The following is a 20,624-nucleotide window of genomic DNA, read 5'->3' as shown; positions in this document are numbered from 1 at the left end:
TTTGCTAGAGAGCACAACAATTGGGAAGACGATCAGTGGGCCAATGTTTTCTTCACAGATAATAGTCGATTTTGTGTTAATTTCATCGACGACAGGGAAAGGTTATATAGCCGCCGAGGAGAACAAGATTATTCTTCTTCTTCTTCTTTCTTTCTAACATGGTGAACCATATTAGTAGGCTACTGCCTGTTCATTGCCAGCATGTCCTCTCCGGAGGATGATGTCCAGCATTCTCGCCATCGTTTTGGTGGTCTTCCCTGTGATCTTTTTCCTACTGGGTTGTTCATTTTTGCGGCTTTGACGAGTCTGCTGTCCTCCATTCTTTTTATATGTTTGTTCCAAAATCTTCGTCTCTGTCTCACCCACCTTCCTATGTCCTGTATTTCGCATTGTTGCCTAATATCTTCATTCCGAATTCTGTCGTGTAGCGTTTTGCCTTGTATGGTTCTTAATGTTTTCATTTCGACTGTTCTCATCAGTTGTAGAGTTCTCTTTGTGTCTGATCTTGTCTCTGCCGCGTATGTTATGATAAGTCTTACGGCCGTTTTATATATTCTGGTTTTGCTTTCGGTGTTAAGGTATTTGTTCTTCCAGACAATTTCTCTCAGGCATCCCGAAATTCTAGCCCCCTTCATTGTTTGCTCTCTAACTTCGTTATACAGATTTCCATGGCTCGTTATTTCTGCTCCCAGATACTTAAAGTGGTTTACCTGTTCGATAATTTTAGAATCTATTTCCAACTTGCATCTTATCGGTTCTTTAGATGTTACTAAGCAATTGGTCTTCTCGGTGTTAATGACCATATTTAATTATTTTGCTTGAGTGTTAAAGGAATGTAGTAATATTTGGAGATTTTCCTCGGAATCCGCAATAAGGACAGTATCGTCAGCATAGCAGACGGCATGGAAGAATGTGCCTCCCATTTTGAATCCAGCAGTTTTGGGTAGGAGACCAAGATGAACAATTTAATTTTACTGTCCCACTGTCTCTTATGGTGGAGGCTCAGTGATGGTCTGTGGTGAAATATGCTTATGGGCACAAACAGAGTTGTTCTGCAAGAGCATGTCGTACCATTCGCCCCCCATATCGGAGAAAACTTTTTGCTTTGCCCGCCCTCACAAGGTTCGTTGTGTCTCCGACTTTTTGAATGTCGTCGGAATAAGAACAATGGCATGGCCGGCATGTTCTCCAGACATTAATCCGATTGAAGATGTCTGGGTCTGGGTCATGTTAGGTAGAAAATCCATATCTCCTGCAGATCAAAATCCCGAACAAGTAGCGGCTGCTTTGGTTGAAATTTGGGACAATCTGCCTCAAGACATGATCGATAATGTCATCAGAAGCATGAGGAGACGGATGACTGCCGTGATAAGGGCGCGTTGGGAACACACGTTACTAAAACAATTTTGAAAATGTTTATGCTCTACAGGTTCTCATATTCTTGGTGTTTTGAATCTTTACCTTCATACATATTGTTCGTTATTTTATTGTTGTTGTGATTCTTTTGACCAGTTGACCGTTAAACACCCTCCGGTTTATTATAAACCACAAATTGGACCAGTCCTAAGCCTGAACAAAGTGTGAAGGAAGCATGTTGTATGTGTTATAAAGCGATATTAATTGTCAGTTGTTCAATCCACAGGGTGTCTCAAAAAACACCGAAAACTCTTTACTGTCTTTACGTCCCTGTATATGACATAAAGACAAACCGTCTAAAAATGGTAATAAGGCAGATGTATTCATTAAAAATCAAAGTCGAGCCAAAAGTTCCATAGAAAATTTTGACCGTTCTCCTAATTTTACCAATCACAAACTACGTACAGTACTGTGATTTTTGCAAATACTGCACATGTGAACTTCCCATAATACCACTTATGTCATAATAAATCATAACAAATGTCAGCGTCTAAACTAAATTACAAACTTACTTCACCAAATTTTTAGAAAAATGTTTGGGTATTTAACCACAGCAGCATCAAAAATCTTTGCAACCGCTCCACATGTATACTCATCCCAGACATCGCTTTTCAGTACCACTCTGTCTCTTTTCGATAAAGGATATCCAGTTTCTGCAGAACCTTCCTTAGATGCTTCATCTGCAGGATATTTAGAAGATATGTACAACTCGTGGTTAAAAGATCCTGGCAGCGTTCATTCGGTAAGATTACACAACAAGACAGGTCTACTTTTTTCTTTTGCTTCATTGGTTTTTAGTCTTGGGATGCTTATTTTCGTCACTCGGTCTCTAAGGAGTCAGGTTACACCAGACCGCCAAACTTTTCACCCCAAAATACTTTAGGTTACCTTACAGCCGTTAAATCAAGTTTGAGTCTTGCAGCCGTACCTACTGCGGCTTCCAGTTTAAGTCCACAAGCTACTGAGGAGCAGATGAACGTTCAAACTATTATCAGAACTTATCAGGTATATGTGTGCTTGTTATATTTGGTTGGCCTAATCTGTTAAAACATCACAAAAATAATGCCCAACGATGACAATCGTAGGAAAGAGGTCACTTAGCAGCTAGAACTAACCCTTTAGAAGAAATGTTTGATTTGTCTGATAAAACCACATCTCTGACAGAAAAGTTTGGTAAACCGCCACCAGAAGTTATCAAGGATCACAAGCTTGGTAAGTAACTGTTTTTATCTTCAATAATCATATTGTCAATTACCTTAATAGATTCCTCATTGTGGGATAAAGTTTTCCACCTACCTTTAACCACTATGATTGGTGGGAAGGAAAATCAACAACTGCCCTTGAAAGAGATAATCAAAAGACTGGAACTCACCTACTGTAGACACATCGGAATTGAATACATGCACATTAATGAACCGGAACAACGGGCCTTTATTAGGGAAAAATTTGAGCTTCCAGGCACCATCGGGTTGAAAAAACCTGACAAAAGATTGATGCTGACAAGATTGGCTAGAGGAGTTTTGTAAGGAATATGCACTAGAACAGATACAAATTACAATATGATTTTAAGTACAGATTTGAGGCATTCCTGCAGAAAAAATGGGCTAATGAAAAGAGATTTGGTTTAGAAGGGTGCGAGACTTTAATTCCTTGTGTCAAGGCTGTTATAGATGAATCTGCCAAAAATGGTGCTGAAATGGCTATATTAGGTTTCAGATTGCGCCCAATATTTTGTGATCAATTTATTACTTTGAGTAACACAAACAACAGGAATGGCGCATAGAGGAAGGTTAAACGTCTTAGCAAATGTATGTCGTCAAAATTTACATCTCATATTTGCCCAATTTCGAGGATTGCCTGCTGAAGATGAGGGTGCAGGAGATGTAAAGTACCACTTAGGGGTGTTTGATAGAAGGTATAGAAAAAACACACTAATTCACTTTATATTCAACTGAATGTCTAGGGATCATCCTGCAACTAAAAAACCCTTCACCACAGTTCTTGTGGCTAATTCATCTCATCTGGAGATGGTAAATCCAGTATGTGCAGGCAGAACTAGAGCTGAACAATTTGTTAGAAACGATACAAACGGGGATAAAGTAAGCTTTAAAACCATTTCAATTAGAGGGTATAAAATATGTGAATTCTGCAAGGTAATTTCAATTATAATGCACGGCGATGCAGCATTTTGCTCAGAGGGAGTCGTCTACGAAACCATCAACTTAGCCAACCTACCAGACTACCACAACGGAGGAACAATTCATTTTGTGATCAACAATCAAGTGGGATTTACCACCGACCCAGCATATTCTAGATCGTCATTATACTGTACAGGTATTTCAACTTATTGCAATCTAAAAAATATGAAAAAATATTACTTGACATATGTTTTAAGACGTGGGTAAAATTGTAAATGCGCCAATATTCCATGTAAACGTTGACGATCCAGAGAGTGCAGTTTACGTGGCTAAAGTAGCAGCAGAGTTTCGGAATAAGTTTCACAAAGATGTTGTTGTAGACTTAGTTTCCTACAGAAAACACGGACATAATGAAGGCGATGAACCAATGTTTACTCAGCCTTTGATGTATGCAAAAATCAAGAAAACTCCAAACGTTTTGGTAAAGTATTCTCCTGTAGCTGTTAAAGAAGGCAAGTATTTATTTTGTTTGTGTTTTAATTTTGGTAACTGAAACATCAATCAGGAGTAACTACTCAAGCTGAAATCGAAGCTTACCAAAAAGAATATGAAAAAATCATGGAAGATGAATTGGAGCAAGCTCAGAAGCAAAAGACAATTAAGTTCGTTGATTGGATCGATTCGCCTTGGCCAGAAAAATATTACGATAAAAATAATACGAAATGCGATCCAACCGGAGTCAGCATGGATATTATTGAACACATCGCAACTAAATACTCACAACCGCCTCCAGGAGAATTTCAGTTACATAAAGGTGAGGATTTTATAAAAAAAAATAACAACTTTTTGTTGACAAGCATATAAGCAATTTTCGATTTTATGTAACAAGAAGCGTAGCGAGTTAGTAACGCCAAAAAATATGAGTTACATAAAGTAGTAATCTCCATATTTTGTTATAAGGGTTGTCCCAGATAAGAGTAATTACATGGGTATTTTGGAAACGCTTACAACTTTGATTAAATGGAAGAAAAGTTGCAGTCAAAATATTCCGGTTAAAAATGTTACAAATCAATTTAAAAAAATTCCCTTATTTCTCTTATTGCAAAAAGAGATGATTGAGCTACGATCATATAAATTTCAAGTTGGGGATGAAGGATTAAATTTTCGAAAACGTAGATTTTGGAATTAAAAAAAAATGAGAATTTTTCAAATATACTCTTTTTTGGTTTTCCCACTGTATCAATGGAATAGTGGCTTTTTAAAACATTACCCTACCCTATTATTTATTATTTATTATAAGCAAACTAATTCAACCACTTTCAAAGGTTTCTAACAAGGCCATATATACAGGGTGATTGTTTATATTTGACTCAATAACTAACTCCGGTAACTTTGATCTGACAGCAAAGTTTAAATTTTGGCGGTATTTTTCCTGAATCGCTACATATTAATGTCAAAATTTATATTATGTCAATCACTTGCAAAATATTTGAAACATGCGTCGATTATTTTAAATTGCACACACTGAATTTTATTTGCTCAATGGGAAGATCTTTTCTGTCGCATTTCAAAAATTTGCATTTTATTATTGAGGTTATGTTGCTTACTTATAGTTTTTTTTATCAAAAACAAAGAACAATTAAAATATTTATGGTAATATTGGCGTATCAAGTTAAGATTGTAGCTCCAATTGAACTAAAATCGGGCAACCCATTCCTAATCTAACATTTCTGCGGTTTTAAAAATCTTGATTTTCCGATGATATCCGAAAAAAAAACAAAAAATTTGATTTTCTGTTTTTATTTATTTCTAACCTTATTTGAGGAAATATCCCAAATCCGAAGGCACATTTTCAAAAAAATTGAATGAATGCAATTCTTGTCAAAAGTGCAATTTTAGCATATTTTTATTTTGCTCCATAAGGGTTCTAATGCACAGCAAAGCACATATTTATACCAAAGAACCTTAAATTAGGTAAATCTGTTATCTTGAAACACCAATAGCTACATTTCAACTCCAAACGTGAATATTGCACACTAGATTTTTAATGATTATGACGTATAATTTAGAACAAATATCATAAAAATTGATTTAGGGAGAAATTTTCAGCCGTTCTAGTCAAATTTTAGGGTTAAAATGTTGAAAACCTGTCAAAACTCTAGAAAATGGGCTTTACCAACCGTTTTCAAGTTTCCGATTTTCAAGATCAAAACGTTAGAAAACAGTCATATGTCATATAAACTGACGTATGACTACTTGCAATCATTTTAGTCAATTTTCAAAGTCAAAACGCTTAAAAACACTAAAATTTTATGAAAATTGACTTGGTGGACTATTTGCGGTCACATTAGTCAATTTTTCAAGAAAAAACGTTTAAAAAAGAGTAGTCAAATATTATAAAATACTGATTTAACAAGCAATTTCCAGTCATTCTAATCAATTTTCAAAGCCAAATCGCTGAAAAAAAAACAGTAAAATTTTATGAAAATTGACTTACGGGTCTATTTGTTGTCACTCGTCAATTTTTATAGCAAACGTTTAAAATAGTCAAAATTAAGATACTATTTCCAGTCATTCTAGTCAATTTTAAAGTCAAAACGTTGAAAAACAATAAAATGTCATGAAAATTGACTTAGGGCACTGTTTGCAGTCACTCCTAGTCAATTTTCAAACCAAAAACTTTGAAAAACAGTAAAATGTCTGACACATTTGAATATGAAAATTGACTTACAGGTCTATTTGCTGTCACTTGTCAATTTTAAAGCAAAATGTTAAAAATAGTCAAATTTAAGATATTATTTCCAGTCATTCTAGTCAATTTTCAAAGTCAAAACGTTGAAAAACATTAAAATGTCATGAAAATAGACTTAGGAAACTATTTGTAGTCACTCCTAGTCAATTTTCAAACCAAAAACTTTGAAAAACAGTAAAATGTCTGACACATTTGAACATGAAAATTGACTTACAGGTCTATTTGCTGTCACTTATCAATTTTAAAGCAAAATGTTAAAAATAGTCAACTTTAAGATATTATTTCCAGTCATTCTAGTCAAAATGTTGAAAAACAATAAAATGTCATGAAAATTTACTTAGGGCACTGTTTGCAGTCACTCCTAGTCAATTTTTAAACCAAAAACTTTGAAAAACAGTAAAATGTTTGACACATTTGAACATGAAAATTGACTTACAGGTCTATTTGCTGTCACTTGTCAATTTTAAAGCAAAATGTTAAAAATAGTCAAATTTAAGATATTATTTCCAGTCATTCTAGTCAATTTTCAAAGTCAAAACGTTGAAAAACATTAAAATGTCATGAAAATTTACTTAGGGCACTGTTTGCAGTCACTCCTAGTCAATTTTTAAACCAAAAACTTTGAAAAACAGTAAAATGTTTGACACATTTGAACATGAAAATTGGCTTACAGGTCTATTTGCTGTCACTTGTCAATTTAATTATTAATTAATTTTTTATGTTAAAAATAGTCAAATTTAAGATATTATTTCCAGTCATTCTAGTCAATTTTAAAGTCAAAACGTTGAAAAACAATAATATGTCATAAAAATTGACTTAGGGCACTGTTTGCAGTCACTCCTAGTCAATTTTCAAACCAAAAACTTTGAAAAACAGTAAAATGGTTGACACATTTGAACATGAAAATTGGCTTACTGGTCTATTTGCTGTCACTCGTCAATTTTCAAAGCAAACGTTTGAAATAGTCAAAATTAAGATACTATTTCCAGTCATTCTAGTCAATTTTCAAAGTCAACACGTTGAAAAACATTAAAATGTCATGAAAATTAACTTAGGGAACTATTTGTAGTCACTCCTAGTCAATTTTCAAACTAAAAACTTTGAAAAACAGTAAAATGTTTGACATATTTGAACATACAAATTGGCTTACTGGTCTATTTGCTGTCACTCATCAAATTTAAAGCAAAATGTTAAAAATAGTAAAATTTAAGATACTATTTCCAGCATTCTAGTCTTAATATCTAGTCAATTTTCAAAGCAAAAACTTTAAAAAAGAGTAAATTGTTATAAAAATTGACTAACTGTCACTCTAGTCAATTTTTAAAGTCAGAAACTTTCAAAAAATTGTCAATTATTATAAATACTGATTAAGCGCGCTATTTCCAGTCATTTTAGTTCGAAGTATTGGAAAATGGCATCATTTGCAGTCGTTCACGCAATTTTTAAGGTCAAATACACAGTAAAATTTTATGAAAATTGACTTACCAGACTATTTGTAGCTATTCTCTAGTCAATTTTCAAGCCCAAAACATTGAAAATCAGTCAAATCTCATAAACTTTAACTTACCGGATTATTTGCAGTCATTTTAGCCAATTTTCAACTGCTGACGATCCTGATCGACTCTCTTGGAGGTGAGTGCGTACAGTTGCCCAAATTGGTCTGGTTCGACAGTAAAAAAAATGACAAAATCTGTCATAAGTGTCAATCTGACGCTAAAACTGTCAACAGTTGTCAGCATAACGTCCAAACCTGTCAAATTTAAAGAAATAAAAATTGATGTTTTGACTGAAAGCTAAACTTGCGATTTTAACATTGAAACTGTAAAAAATGTAATTTTTAACGTTTTATTAAAAATGTAACGCAAAAATTGATGGAAAAAGTTAAAACGACTATTTTTTATCACTAGATAATATAAAAAACAATAAAAATCAGCGTTAAATTAATAACAATTAAAATTCAAAACTAAAACAAAAGAAGATAATTCTTCTGATTGAGCAACTACAATACAGGATGTTTTATTTAAATATTAAAAAAATTAAAACATGTGCCAAGAATTTTTCGTGGCTTTCAAGTGATTTAGGAGATTCGGGAAAAGTACTGCAATTTTGCTAATTACTTACTTACTCCTCCTCCGTTTAATGCAAAGCTCTGCAACGAGTTTTGCATTTGCGACAAGAAATGGTGAAACACCAAACTGCAGATTGGGCAATAGGAGAGGCGCTCGCCATTGGCACTTTGCTCAAAGAAGGTCATCACGTGAGGTTTTCGGGTGAAGACGTGCAAAGAGGTACTTTCTCCCATCGTCACCACGTGGTTTTCCATCAAACTAAGAAGTTATCGTACACGTAATTGTTAAAAATATAACTGAACTTCCTTGAACTTCGTTGTTTTTTTTTTATTTAAAGGTATTTGACGGATTTGTATCCTGAACAGGCCAAATACATTATAGCCAACAGTCCTATTTCGGAATGCGGGGTTTTGGGATTTGAGCACGGCTATTCTATGGCAAATCCCGAGGCTTTGGTTTTATGGGAAGCGCAATTTGGAGATTTTGCTAATAATGGTCAAGCCATATTTGATTGCATGATTGCTAGCGGTCAATGGAAGTGGGTGAGACAATGTGGATTGATTACTCTACTTCCTCATGGTCAAGAAGGTTTTTGTCTTAAGTTGAAGAAGTTATTAATTTAGGTTGAAACAATGTAATTCAAATAGGACAAGGGCCTGAACATTCAAGTGCTCGAGTTGAACGATACCTGCAGCTGAGTTCCGATGATTCTGACTACTTGCCACCAGACTCACCAGATTACGTAGTAAACCAACTTCGTGATATTAACTGGATAGTGGCAAATTGCACCACACCAGCAAATTTGTTTCATATTTGGCGTCGTCAGGTTAAATTACCTTTCAGGTAAGAAGTTCGCTAACGTAGAAAGAAACTAAGTTATTTGATAAAGTATCAATTATAAAGGACAAGATCTCTGTGAGTCTCTGAAAAACAAATTCAACGTTCCGTATTTTTTTCCTTGACAGAATTGAGAAAAAGTCTGGAAGGAAAAATTGTTGTTAGTTTATTTTTCTATCAAAACCTTGGAGAGACTGTTTGTGACAGTGCTTAGGAATGTTGCTGTCTGAATGTCCACTTATGGAAATTCAATTCCCTGTAACTCGGCCACATGGCAAAGTTCAGGGAAAAGTTAAGGGGCAAAAAGTTTAGGAAACATAATTTTTAACAATACTAAAGCTTAAGAGTGAGATTTTGTTCTCAAGTGAGGGCAACGTGTCTGTATGTCTACTTACTGAACTTCAATTTGAATTTTACAACTTTTATCCCTTGAAAACGCACCGCTGTCACTTTCTGGTTATTGGGTCACCGTGTAGCACTGAGTGCACAATCCAACGATACTAAAATATACAGGATGTCCCATTTAAAATTTCCAACTTTTACCACTTGGAACGCAACTCTGTCAGCTCACAGTCCTGTGGTTTAACTGCTTTGAAAGTGACTTTTTTTTTAATTTTCCAACTTTTATTCCTTGAAAACAAAAGGCTGTTTCTTTCAAAACAGTCTTCTGGTTAAGTTAACACCAACTTTAACCCTAAATACCTCAGAAACTGTAACAACTTTGTTTTGGACAATATTAATTGGGTCCCCGTGTAGCTCTGAGTGTGCGCAATCCAACAATACTAAAATATACAGGGTCTCCCATTTGATTTTTTTAGCTTTCACCCTTTGAAACGCAACCCTGTCATGTTGAGTGTCTATTGAACTTCGACCGCAGTACAAAATTCAGTGAAATGTTAAGGGACAAAAAATTGTCCGGAATTTAATTTTCTACAATAAGCTAAGAAAGTCATTTTGCCCTCAAGTGCGTTAGACAAGATCTGTGAGTCCCTGAAAAACAATTTCAACCTTCTGTATTTTCATTTCTTTGACAGAATTTGGCAAAACTTTGAAAGACAAAGTAGTACTCAACTCGTTTAATTTTCGACCAAAACCTTAGAGAGACATTTTGTTTTTAAGAGCCTCGGAAGGGAGAAATTTGCTTTAAATGTCCACTTAAAGAACTTAACATTCATAATATCTACGAATATACGTAAATAGAGTATACAACACCGTTTACCTTTACCATATTAATCTATAATGTTGGTAGTTTTTTTGGTAGTATTTATTTTGGCAATGCACGTAAGTTGTTCTCCAACTAAGTTCAACTACTTTACAGAAATAATTTGTTAATTCGACTACATTTTATAATTATTTGCATTTGATAATTGAATTACATTCATACATTTTTTAGTTGGTAATAGAGTAATTCAATTATTTTTTTTAGTAATTGCGATAGCATGATTAATTTCATACCCTTAAAAAGCTAATAAATGAAAATTTTACAGTTGAAACAACGATAAGTTACATTATACAGGGTGGTCCAGTTTTAAATGTCAATAATTCACCAATCCATAGCCAATTAACAAATAAGTTGACATGTCATTTTCCTGAAAAATGCTTTCCAAGTAAAATACATTCCTTCAAATTTCTGTTTAAAAATTCGTTTTTTTTGTCATAACTGTCAAACCGTTGGAGCAATTTTGATCAAATTTGGAACAAGCACTTATGAAATTAATACTCATTAAGAATGACGTTTGCCAAAATTCTCCAGTACCGTAGATACAGGAAGATGGTTTTAATGTTTTTGCCTTATCTTCTATGTCTCTAGATATTTTTCAAAAATTTCAGTTTTTTTTAAATTTCATTGTTCACGATGAAAAAGAAATTATCTCTTATAAAATTCTGATTTAAAACTTCGTTTACGAGAGTAATTCAGTTATTACGTTCAAATAACCAAAAACTAACCCAACCCAATTTAAAAATTGTCTTGGAAACGATAGTTTCCAGACAAACTGAAAGAGTTAGAAAAGATAAAAATTGATGTCAGAAGCTTAAAAATTGTGTTTGTAACCAGTTTTCATACAAATCGAGAGACTTTAATATTGAAAATTGATTTGTAGATATAAAAATCTGCTTTTTCTAGAATTTTTGAGTACAAATTCATACATTTAAACCTTAAAAATTGACTTGAACACCAAAAAGTGACTATGAACCAATGAAAAGTAACATCAGAAGCTTAAAATTTGCATTTGAAGTAAGTTTTCATAATTTTGGGAAAAATTTCAATGTTTTAGTCTTCAAAATAGTCTTAGATGGAGACCATTGATATTAGATTCATGAAAATTATCTTGAAAACTAACTTTTCTTGCTTTTTACTTTCCTTTTCATTTTCTCAGAATTCTGGACTATTATTAGTGCTTCAAAATTGCTTTCAGCTTGGAAAATCGAGTTTCAAGACTATCTTTACCAAGTTATTAACACAGCAAACTTAAAAAACAATTTTCACATTCTTCATAGACTTAAAATGGCATTCCAAGCTTTGTCACTATTAAATCGACTTCTAGACACCTCAGTGCTAAAAATTCGAGCTAAAAATTATTTCTTAAAAATCTAGATTGTTTTACGACCTATCTTTACGAACGTTTTGACTTATCAGGCCTAAAAGCCAGTTTGTACGCTGTTCATAGTCTTGAAAATGTTATTTCAAGCTTCATCACTATTAAATTAACTTCTAAACTCATAGGTGCAATAAATTGTAGCATCTTTAAGAAATTCAGAATGTTTTTAATGCTTTTTCCAAAAGTCAAGTTCTTTCAAGTCAAAAAGTAAAAAATGTTGGTACCAAATGCTACGATATTAGTCTTGAGAACCAATTTTTAGAAATGAAATAGTCTGAAAATTTAATTTACTTCTAGACTTGTTCCGGTCCAGAAAATTGAGTTGTACACCAATTAAAGTCCTGAAAATAGACTTTTGGACTCTCTTTAGTCCTAGTAAAGTCAGTTCTAGCTTAAGTCAACTTTTAGATTATCTTTAGAAGTAAAAAATGGGTTTCATGCACAATACAATCTTTGCCTTGATTTCCGGAATGTTTTTAGTTCTTCAAATCCAGTTTCAGACACTCGACCAGGATGGCAGTCTGAGGAAACGAATTATAAGACTATTCCTAGTAGTAAATAGCAAGTTTTTAGACTATTCAGTACAAATTAAAAAAAAAAACGATTTTTGAAATTGAAATTTGGAGGACTGTATGTTCCTTAGGAAACGTTTTTTAGAAAAATGACATAATGCAAGTCAACTTATTTTTTGATTGGCTATCGAATGATGAATTATTGACACTTAAAACTGGACCACACTGTATTTCTTTAGAAAACCACTCATACTTTGTACTCCAAAAAGTCTACTAAGACATCCAGATGCAAGAAGTAAATTTAATGAAATGAAAGAAGGTAAATTTTATTATTTTTACTTTATTCTAATAATACTGAAAAGAACGTGATTAGGAACGGAATTCCAACGACTATATCCTGAAACAGGTCCAGCGTCACAAGATCCATCTAAAGTGAAAAAACTAGTATTTTGCACTGGAAAAGTATATTATGATTTTATGAAGAAAATAAAAGAGAAACATTTGGAAGACAAAATTGCAGTGGCTCGAGTAGAACAGGCTAGAAAATAACTGTATGAGCGAATTGTTTTTTTTTACTTAAATTGTGTGTAAATTTAGATTTGTCCATTCCCGTACGATTTAATCCAGAAAGAAGCTCAGAAATACAGTAACGCACAAGTTGCTTGGGGACAAGAGGAACATAAAAATGCCGGCTGTTGGACATACGTCGAGCCTAGGTTCGAAACCGCATTTAAAGGCCAAAGAGATATCATGTAAATTTATCTTTAAATTCGGTAAACGAGTGTAAATAGAGTTGTTTGCAGTTATGTTGGAAGAGCACCGTCCGCCAGCACAGCATCCGGAAATAAAGTCCAATACCAAAACGAGTATCAAGCACTAATGGCTGATCTAGTGAAAAACTGCGAGTAATTTTTAAAATCTTCAATTTGTGGTTAACTAAAAAACGTGTGCGAGTTAAAAAACAATTTATTTTATTAAAACAAAGTAAAAGTAGATTGTCAATATTACTTAAGGTGGAAAATATTGTAGCAACAGTGCTACAATCGCATATCACATGGGTTAATCTCATTTTTAAATGACACTTAACGAAACTAATAACGCGAAATAAATTATAATACAATTTTTTGTTTCGTAGTCGAGTGCGCACTTTATGTATGTAAATCAGTCTTGCGTGTATTGCGACAATCTCTAGTATTATGTAATAATTTCGTAATAAACATTCAATAAAACGATCTAAACCAATTGAATTGCAAAAGCTATAAAATAAATTGCTGTTTTATAAACTATGATATAAAACTATAAAATTGATCAGATCTTGGTAATTATACAGGGTGTACAGTAAGCACATGATCAAAAGGGTACTGTGACATTCTTTCGATCGAAAGGTAACGATTTGTAGAAAAAAGTGTATGGTTCCAAAGCTATTGATGGTCTTGTCTCAAAGTAAGGCTCATGGTTTTGATGAAACAACCACGTCCATTTGCCTTTGGCAAGTGCTAAGTTCTTCAGTGAGTGGGTTCAGAAATTACCAGAACTTTTTATTTTGTCGTTAATATAATTTTTTTTTATATTTAATCTGATGTATTGGTCCTTTTTCAAGGCTTTACTTCTTCTTCTTCTTTAAGTGCCATCTCCTCTCAGAAGGTTGGCAATCATCATGGCTATCCTCACTTTCGATGCTGCAGCTCTAAACAACTCAGTGGAACTACAGTTATACCATCCTCTCAGGTTATTCAACCAAGAGATACGTCTTCTTCCTCTGCTTCTTTTCCCCTGTATCTTTCCCTGCATAATGTTCTGCAACAATACATATCTATCTCCCCTCATCACATGGCCCAGATATTGCAGCTTCCTTATTTTAATTGTGTTTAATATTTCCTTTTCTTTTCTCATTCTTCCCAGTACCTCCTCGTTTGTTACCATGTCCACCCAACTTATTCTCAAGATCCTTCTATATGACCACATCTCGAATGCTTCCAGTCGGTCGCTTATCTCTTTCTTTAACGTCCAGGATTCCATCCCGTACAGCAGCACCGAGAAAACATAGCATCTCAATATTCTGACTCTAAGGTGTAGATTAAGATCTCTACTGCATAACACATTCCTCATTTTGTTGAATATGGTTCTGGCCTGTCCAATTCTTGCTTTAATTTCTTCGGTGTACTCATTATCTTCATTAACCGTTGTTCCTAAGTATTTGTATTTGCTAACTTTTTCTATTGGTTCTCCGTTGATCCATAGGTTTTCCTATTGTTGAGCTGACTTTGTAATGATCATGAATTTGGTCTTTTTGATATTTAAGGTAAGTCCTCCTTCCTCACTGCTCTTCACTACTTGATCAACCTAGCTCTGTAACCCTCCTATTGTTTCGGCAATAAGTATGGTGTCGTCTGCATACCGGATATTGTTAATGGGTATTCCATGGGTATTCCAAGGCTTTACTACTCTTGGTAAAATCTTCTAGCATTCATAGTTCTTAGCAAAAAATGTTTTTTGTGTCCCCCTGCTATTTACCATTTTACACATTTTTATTGCAAATAACGTAGCCACCAGTTAATTTGATAACTACAAATTAACTATCAAAATTTTGACAGTCAGATTACCAGATATTTGCAATTGAATTGAAAGAAGTTTACGGGAGACAGGGCAATTTGGTGTTAGAGCCGTTGACCGGGTGGGTCGTCCTCAAGTTCGTAATGCTGCTGTTGAAGAGGACATTTTAAACACGGTGGCTGAAGACCCAAATATTAGTAGTCGCCGTTTAGCACTGGAATTTGGCGTACCAAAAAGTACAGTTAATTGCATCACAAGACGGCAGCTCCTTCATCCATATCATGCAACGCCTGTTCAGGAGCTTCTACAAGCCGATTTTGACAGAAGACTTCGGTTTTGCCACTTTTTTGAAGATGCGCAGGCACCTGACCCAAATTTTACCAGCAAAATTTTATTCACTGATGAAGCTGGATTTACTAGAATTCACATAATTTCCATCATTACGCAGAAGAAAACCCTCACGTGAGGCGTATTAATCACTCTCAGCTGGAATTCCGCATAAATGTGTGGGCCGGTATCATCGGAGACATTCTTCTGGGTCCTTATATCCTACCCCATCGCTTGAATGGTGAAAATTATCTTGAATTCTTAGTGAAGAGTGCCTGTTCTAATGGAGGATGTCCCTCTCAATGTGCGTGCTCAGATGTGGTTCATGCACGATGGTGCTCTTCCACACATTAATAGAAATGTAGCTGCACATTTAAACAACACTTGGATCGGAAGGAGAGGGAGAGTTCCTGTCGAATGGCCCCCTAGGTCCCCCGACTTAACACCATGAGATTTTCTTTATGGGGTTCCTTAAAAAATAAAGTCTACGCTACTCCTGTGGAATCCGAGGAAGAGTTAATACGTAGGGTGCAGAACGAGGCGAACGTAATTCGGGATGATGCAGAAATGTTGAGGAAGGTTCAATTCAATTTCATTCGAAGGATTCAGCTATGCATCCGAGAAAATGGTGGGCATATCGAAGACTATTTTTTTGAGAATCTTCTGCTTTTGAGATCTGGCTGGTAGTTTCAATAGAAAATTATGTTTCAGTTTTTTTTTACCAACGTCAAAACTTTGATAGTTAGTTTGTAGTTATGAAAATTAACTGGTGGCTACGTTATTTACAATAAACCCTAAAACCATTTTTGCGGAAGAACTATGAATGCTAGAAGATTTTACCAAGAGTAGTTGAGCCTTGAAAAAGGACCATCATTTTACTGGACACCCTGTATTGTTAATTACCTACCAAATAACAATGCTTTTCTCTAATTTATTCGGGATTGTAATTTTTCTTCAGAAACGAAAAACACCGAAAAGTTTATTTTCATTTGTCCGAAGAGATATAATACTTTAAGATCCTTTTTTATATTGAAGTGAAGAATCGATGAGAAAATTTCTGTTGGGTTTGATTACTCTGCTATTATAAATCTATGATTTATCTATTTGAAACTAATGGATGCGCCATCTATTACTTTTGTTAAGATATGCCATTTATAGTCATGGATTGGCTTACAACACAACAACGCATTTTGGTTATCCAAACTTATTACGAAAACGGTCGAAATATAAAAAAGACTTTTCGCAAACTTCGCACTAGTTTTGGCCGAGATGGACCACCTGCAGAGCCTGGAATTCATTGGATTGTGAAAAGATATTGATCTTATCTTTTTGTAACAGAAATCACTCCTGGTATTTTTTTTACAGGGATGTTTAAAAAAATAGATTGTTTATAGGTATTTAATTGTTGAGCGGTTTTTGTTTTTTGAATCAAATTTGTTTTTTTTTTATTGACGGTTTTTGAATGTAGAGAGAAGAGAAGTAAAAAAGAAGAGGTAAAATAGTAGAAGAGAAGTAAAAAAAAAGCTAGCAACATAACGCGGAATTGATTGGAATATTCTGATATCAAACGAGTTAAACGAAGCTTAGATACGAAAGTCTCACCAAGAAGAGCCATTTTCGTATTGTTATTTTTGGAGGACGTCTGGCTGTAGCTAGAGGAACACTTGAGCTGTGGTGAAATTCCTTGAAAGAAGACTTTAAAGAATCCGAGGATTCCAGGTTCTTCGACCCCGCATCGGATTCAAGACAATTTCTTCGGCATCGCAGCAAATACAGTCCTGTAGCGCGGAGATAGAGAAGGTGACGTGAGGTGAGATTAAAAAGAACAGGACATAACTGACTGTAAGTAGAATAGTAATTGTTTTTTGAATTCACAATGTTTTTGGACTCATACATAACGGTATTGTGCTAGTGTAATGTCAATATTGTATTTTGCCCTAGAAGATAATTTTATAGAATAGGTTAGATTAGGTTTATGCGTTGGCCTAATACAACGTTTTGGCATCCCTGTATTTCTTGTTTTTGTTGAATTTAAATTCTAAATTCACTTATTATTTTATTTTGTGGTTTGATACTAGGAGTGATTTCTTGTGAATTAAAAATGTCAAAAACAAACGGGCCTTCTTGTGCCGTTGGGGAGAACTGGGACGGTAGTCAGGAATCTGTCAGGAAATTGTTGGACGAGCATGGTCCAGCTCGTACTAGGCGCCGTTCGCAACAATTGCGCATTAATGAGACCACTTTACGCCAGATTTTACACCTCCACCCATACAAAATCCAACTAACACAAGAATTGAAGCCGGCAGACCATCAACAGCGGCGTGTTTTTGTTAATTGGATGCTTGAAAGAGAAGATGAATTTTCGGCCAAAGTGCTCTTTTCTAATGAGGCTCATTTTTACCTTAATGGGTACGTAAAAAGGTAAAGCAAAATTGCAAATTCTGGGGGTCTGAAAATCCACACGAATATCATGAACAACCTCTCCAGTAAAAGTGACTGTTTGGTGTTATCGCGGCGTGATAACAGACTTTTTGTGGCCATAATTGGATCGTATTGATGCTGAAGAACTTTGGTTTTGTCTTGAAAATAAGGATTTCTTTTTTCAAGAAAATAGAGAAAATTTATTTATTTAATTTATAGAAAAGGTACAGTTTTGTAGGGATGTCAAGTGTTTACCATTGTAGTTAGTTTTAGTAGGATTGTATGTAGTTATTAAGAAAATTAACAGTATTACTTGATGAACTTCAAAGGAAGTGAAAAAAGGTGGTACGTGGAGGTAGAAGGTGGGAAAAAAGGTTTTTTTGTTTTTGGTTGTTGATTGTCAAGAGAGACTTTTAATGAGAGCTGGAAAGTCAGTTTTCTAAAAAATTCGAGCAAAAATCAGACTATTGAAGATCAGGGGATCTTAGAAAGCTGTTTCCTTCCGGAACGGAAGTTACTGAGTGTAATACCGAGTGCTACCAGCAATTGTACCGTCTAGTCCACGTTATGACATGGAGCAGACTGTGATAGAGGACCTATTCCAGAAGTGGTTAAATCGATAACCGAGGAGGCCTCCCGGCTGTTACCGAGATACAGCCTTTGCAGTTAAAAATCCACCTCAACGGAAAAGAAGAAGATTGGTTAACTGACGGTTTAATTTGGACAATTTGGACTCTTTTACGAAGAGTATTAGTTGTAAGTAGTTTGTAATTTTTTGTATTAAAGATATTTGTAGTTTCAATGATATATTTAGAAGCAGGATTTTTAGGTAGAAAGTAAGTTAGATAAGTTTAGTTATTTACCTTAAAAATAACTTGGCATCTCTATAATAGAATTTTTATTCAAGCTTATTTATTTAAATTTTCTTTATTTACTAGAATATTAGAATGAATGGTCAGGGTGAATCTGATGCCAGTTATGATGATATTATCATGCAACTAGGAGGTGAGGGAGATGTAAGTAAATCTCATCTTCAGGATGATAATAATCATGACAGTTTCAACAAGACGGAGCAACGGCTCACACACATCTTGCCAAACAATCGCCTTATTGCACAAGGAATTTCAAGAAATTCCGATGTTAATTGGCCCCCCGAGATCGTGCGATTTAACACCTCTTGACTATTTTCTTTGGGGATTTTTGAAAGGAAAGCTTCCCGGACAATTCAAGACCTTAAGCGCAGTATTCGGACTGAAATTGCGGCCATAGAACCGAAGATATTGGAAAAAGTTATTCGAAATTTTGATGATCGGATGTTGGCCTGTAAACGAAGCCGCGGTGGTCACATGACTGATGTTACTTTTCATACATAAATGGCATGAACCAACCTTCATTTATCAATAAAAAAATTTGATTTCACCTCATAAAAAGCGTGTGTTGTTTTTCCAAATAGAAAAAAAAGTAGCAAATGGCGCACCCTGTATATGAATTAGCTACCTCATACGATTGAAATTATTTGATCCGTCTACCTGACAAACTATTTTACTTAACAACCTTATTTATATTGACTTTTATACTTATTTCTAATTCACTCACGTACAACCAGATGAAAGTTTCTAAATTGTATCAGTTTTGACTAATCGCTTACTAGATCCCACGTGTTTAGCTCAGGATCCGTACACAATTTCATTTCAATCGATGCATTCACTTTTTTCTTCTTTACCCCTAAGCAGGTTCCGGCTCCCAAGTTGTAAATTGGAGTATTTTTCTGTAAATTAGAACGTTTATGTTAATTCATCAAGTGAAAAAAGAATGTACAACACACATTAAAAAAAAACAATCATCAAAAGTCAATAAACAAATTGAATGTACTATCCCTTATGTCGGCGCCTCTAAACAATTTTGACAAATGTCATTCACATTCACGAGAAAATTGCACCAATTTGGTCTGACAGTTAAAGCAAGAAACGATTTTTTAAACTGAAATTTGGAGGTCTATAGTTGGATTTTTACCTTTTGAGAATGGCGTCATCTTTTTACATCTTTGTTTCTCGCATATCAAACATATGAAATAAACAATTTTAGCAAAAAAGGCACGTTATTAATTTTGTCATCCTGTCAAATTAAAAACGTTGACATTTATTGTCACTTTGATATAAACAAATATCAAAGGTATGCGTTTTTTATTCTGTCACTTAACGCTGGGATGGGAAACAAATTGTTTCCTTGATGAGTTATATGCGGTGTGAGATAATTGATGGGTGGCGTTTTCTATTTCAATTTTTTTACCATGTTCAGATTATGAAAAGTTTCTTACTCATCACATGCATTTCGATGTTTTTATAGCTTACTTGCACTTGTGATAATTTTATTTTATTAATGATCAGATTTAATCGCAAACGATGTTGAGGTTTTCAAGTAGCACACAGGTTTTGCATCTGCCAGTTTAGTGAAAGTGATCCAAATTGACTTTTTTACGAGCAAAATAAATCTAAAAACTGTACAGCAGTGAATAAACGACAATTACAGGTTGAGTAAGTCAGAAGATGCAAATTAAGAATCTACACTCTCAAAATAGATTTGTGATATTACATTAAATAACACTATAATTTTGGTGCTAAGGTAATTTTGCATAAATTTGCACTTCTCTGTGTAAAATCACAATGTAAAATTACATTATTTCTAATGTAATTAATAACTGGTTATTCAACCAAACCATAATTTTGCTTCAAAAGCTGTATTTTCCTTAGTTTAGATAGAATTTTTACAGATTATATTACAATAATCCTTATCCAATGTATCATTCTTTAAGGTTGTGGTAAAATTTTTGATACTTAAAATTGTTTTAAAAACTATTTTCTATCTACAGATTTGCAAATTGACTCAAAAAACAAATTTAAAGTATCCAAGTCAATTTTATTGGTTTTTGGGCGAGGGGTAGATCGCCGAGGTAATTTGGTGTACACTCTCGAGATCGATTATGGGACACTTTTCCATTA

The 20,624-nt window shown here is 34.2% G+C and overlaps 2 protein-coding genes across 4 annotated transcripts in view; one reads left to right on the top strand and one right to left on the bottom strand.

Annotated features, from left to right (window-relative positions):
* The first annotated feature begins 1,888 nt into the window (after positions 1–1,888).
* LOC145723993 (2-oxoglutarate dehydrogenase complex component E1-like) lies at positions 1,889–13,319 on the top strand. 2 transcript variants are annotated; one of them, XM_081972052.1, is made up of 18 exons: positions 1,889–2,158; positions 2,215–2,257; positions 2,312–2,421; positions 2,502–2,628; positions 2,680–2,938; positions 2,992–3,125; positions 3,187–3,331; positions 3,380–3,515; positions 3,570–3,750; positions 3,812–4,066; positions 4,120–4,368; positions 8,454–8,652; positions 8,713–8,963; positions 9,023–9,218; positions 12,564–12,643; positions 12,698–12,861; positions 12,922–13,076; positions 13,128–13,319. In XM_081972052.1, exons 1-18 carry the CDS (start codon positions 1,949–1,951, stop codon positions 13,231–13,233), a joined length of 3,000 nt encoding a protein of 999 aa, XP_081828178.1. In that variant the 5' UTR covers positions 1,889–1,948; the 3' UTR covers positions 13,234–13,319. The 2 variants fall into 2 exon arrangements, with proteins under 2 accessions (XP_081828178.1, XP_081828177.1); XM_081972051.1 differs by having other exon boundaries at positions 2,215–2,421.
* The window catches only part of LOC145723994 (polypeptide N-acetylgalactosaminyltransferase 35A-like), a 20,410-nt gene continuing 13,060 nt past the window's right edge, over positions 13,275–20,624 (bottom strand). Inside the window, exons 9-10 of one of the 2 annotated variants that reach the window (XR_014176899.1) lie at positions 15,243–19,393; positions 13,275–15,205 (exon numbers count right to left, since the gene is read on the bottom strand). Coding sequence is in view for 1 of the 2 variants with exons in the window: in XM_081972053.1 (XP_081828179.1) it covers positions 19,262–19,393 (132 nt within the window). In the remaining variant the exon portion in view is untranslated. Of the gene's footprint in view, positions 19,394–20,624 lie in introns of both variants that reach the window. The other variant, XM_081972053.1, reaches the window with a different exon arrangement.

Source organism: Ips typographus, linkage group LG2 (assembly GCF_016097725.1).
Source record: "Ips typographus isolate SLU linkage group LG2, UJ_Ityp_2.0, whole genome shotgun sequence".
NCBI lineage: Eukaryota > Metazoa > Arthropoda > Insecta > Coleoptera > Curculionidae > Ips > Ips typographus.
Note: the sequence above shows the minus strand (reverse complement) of the source record. Positions and strands in the feature narration are given on the sequence as shown.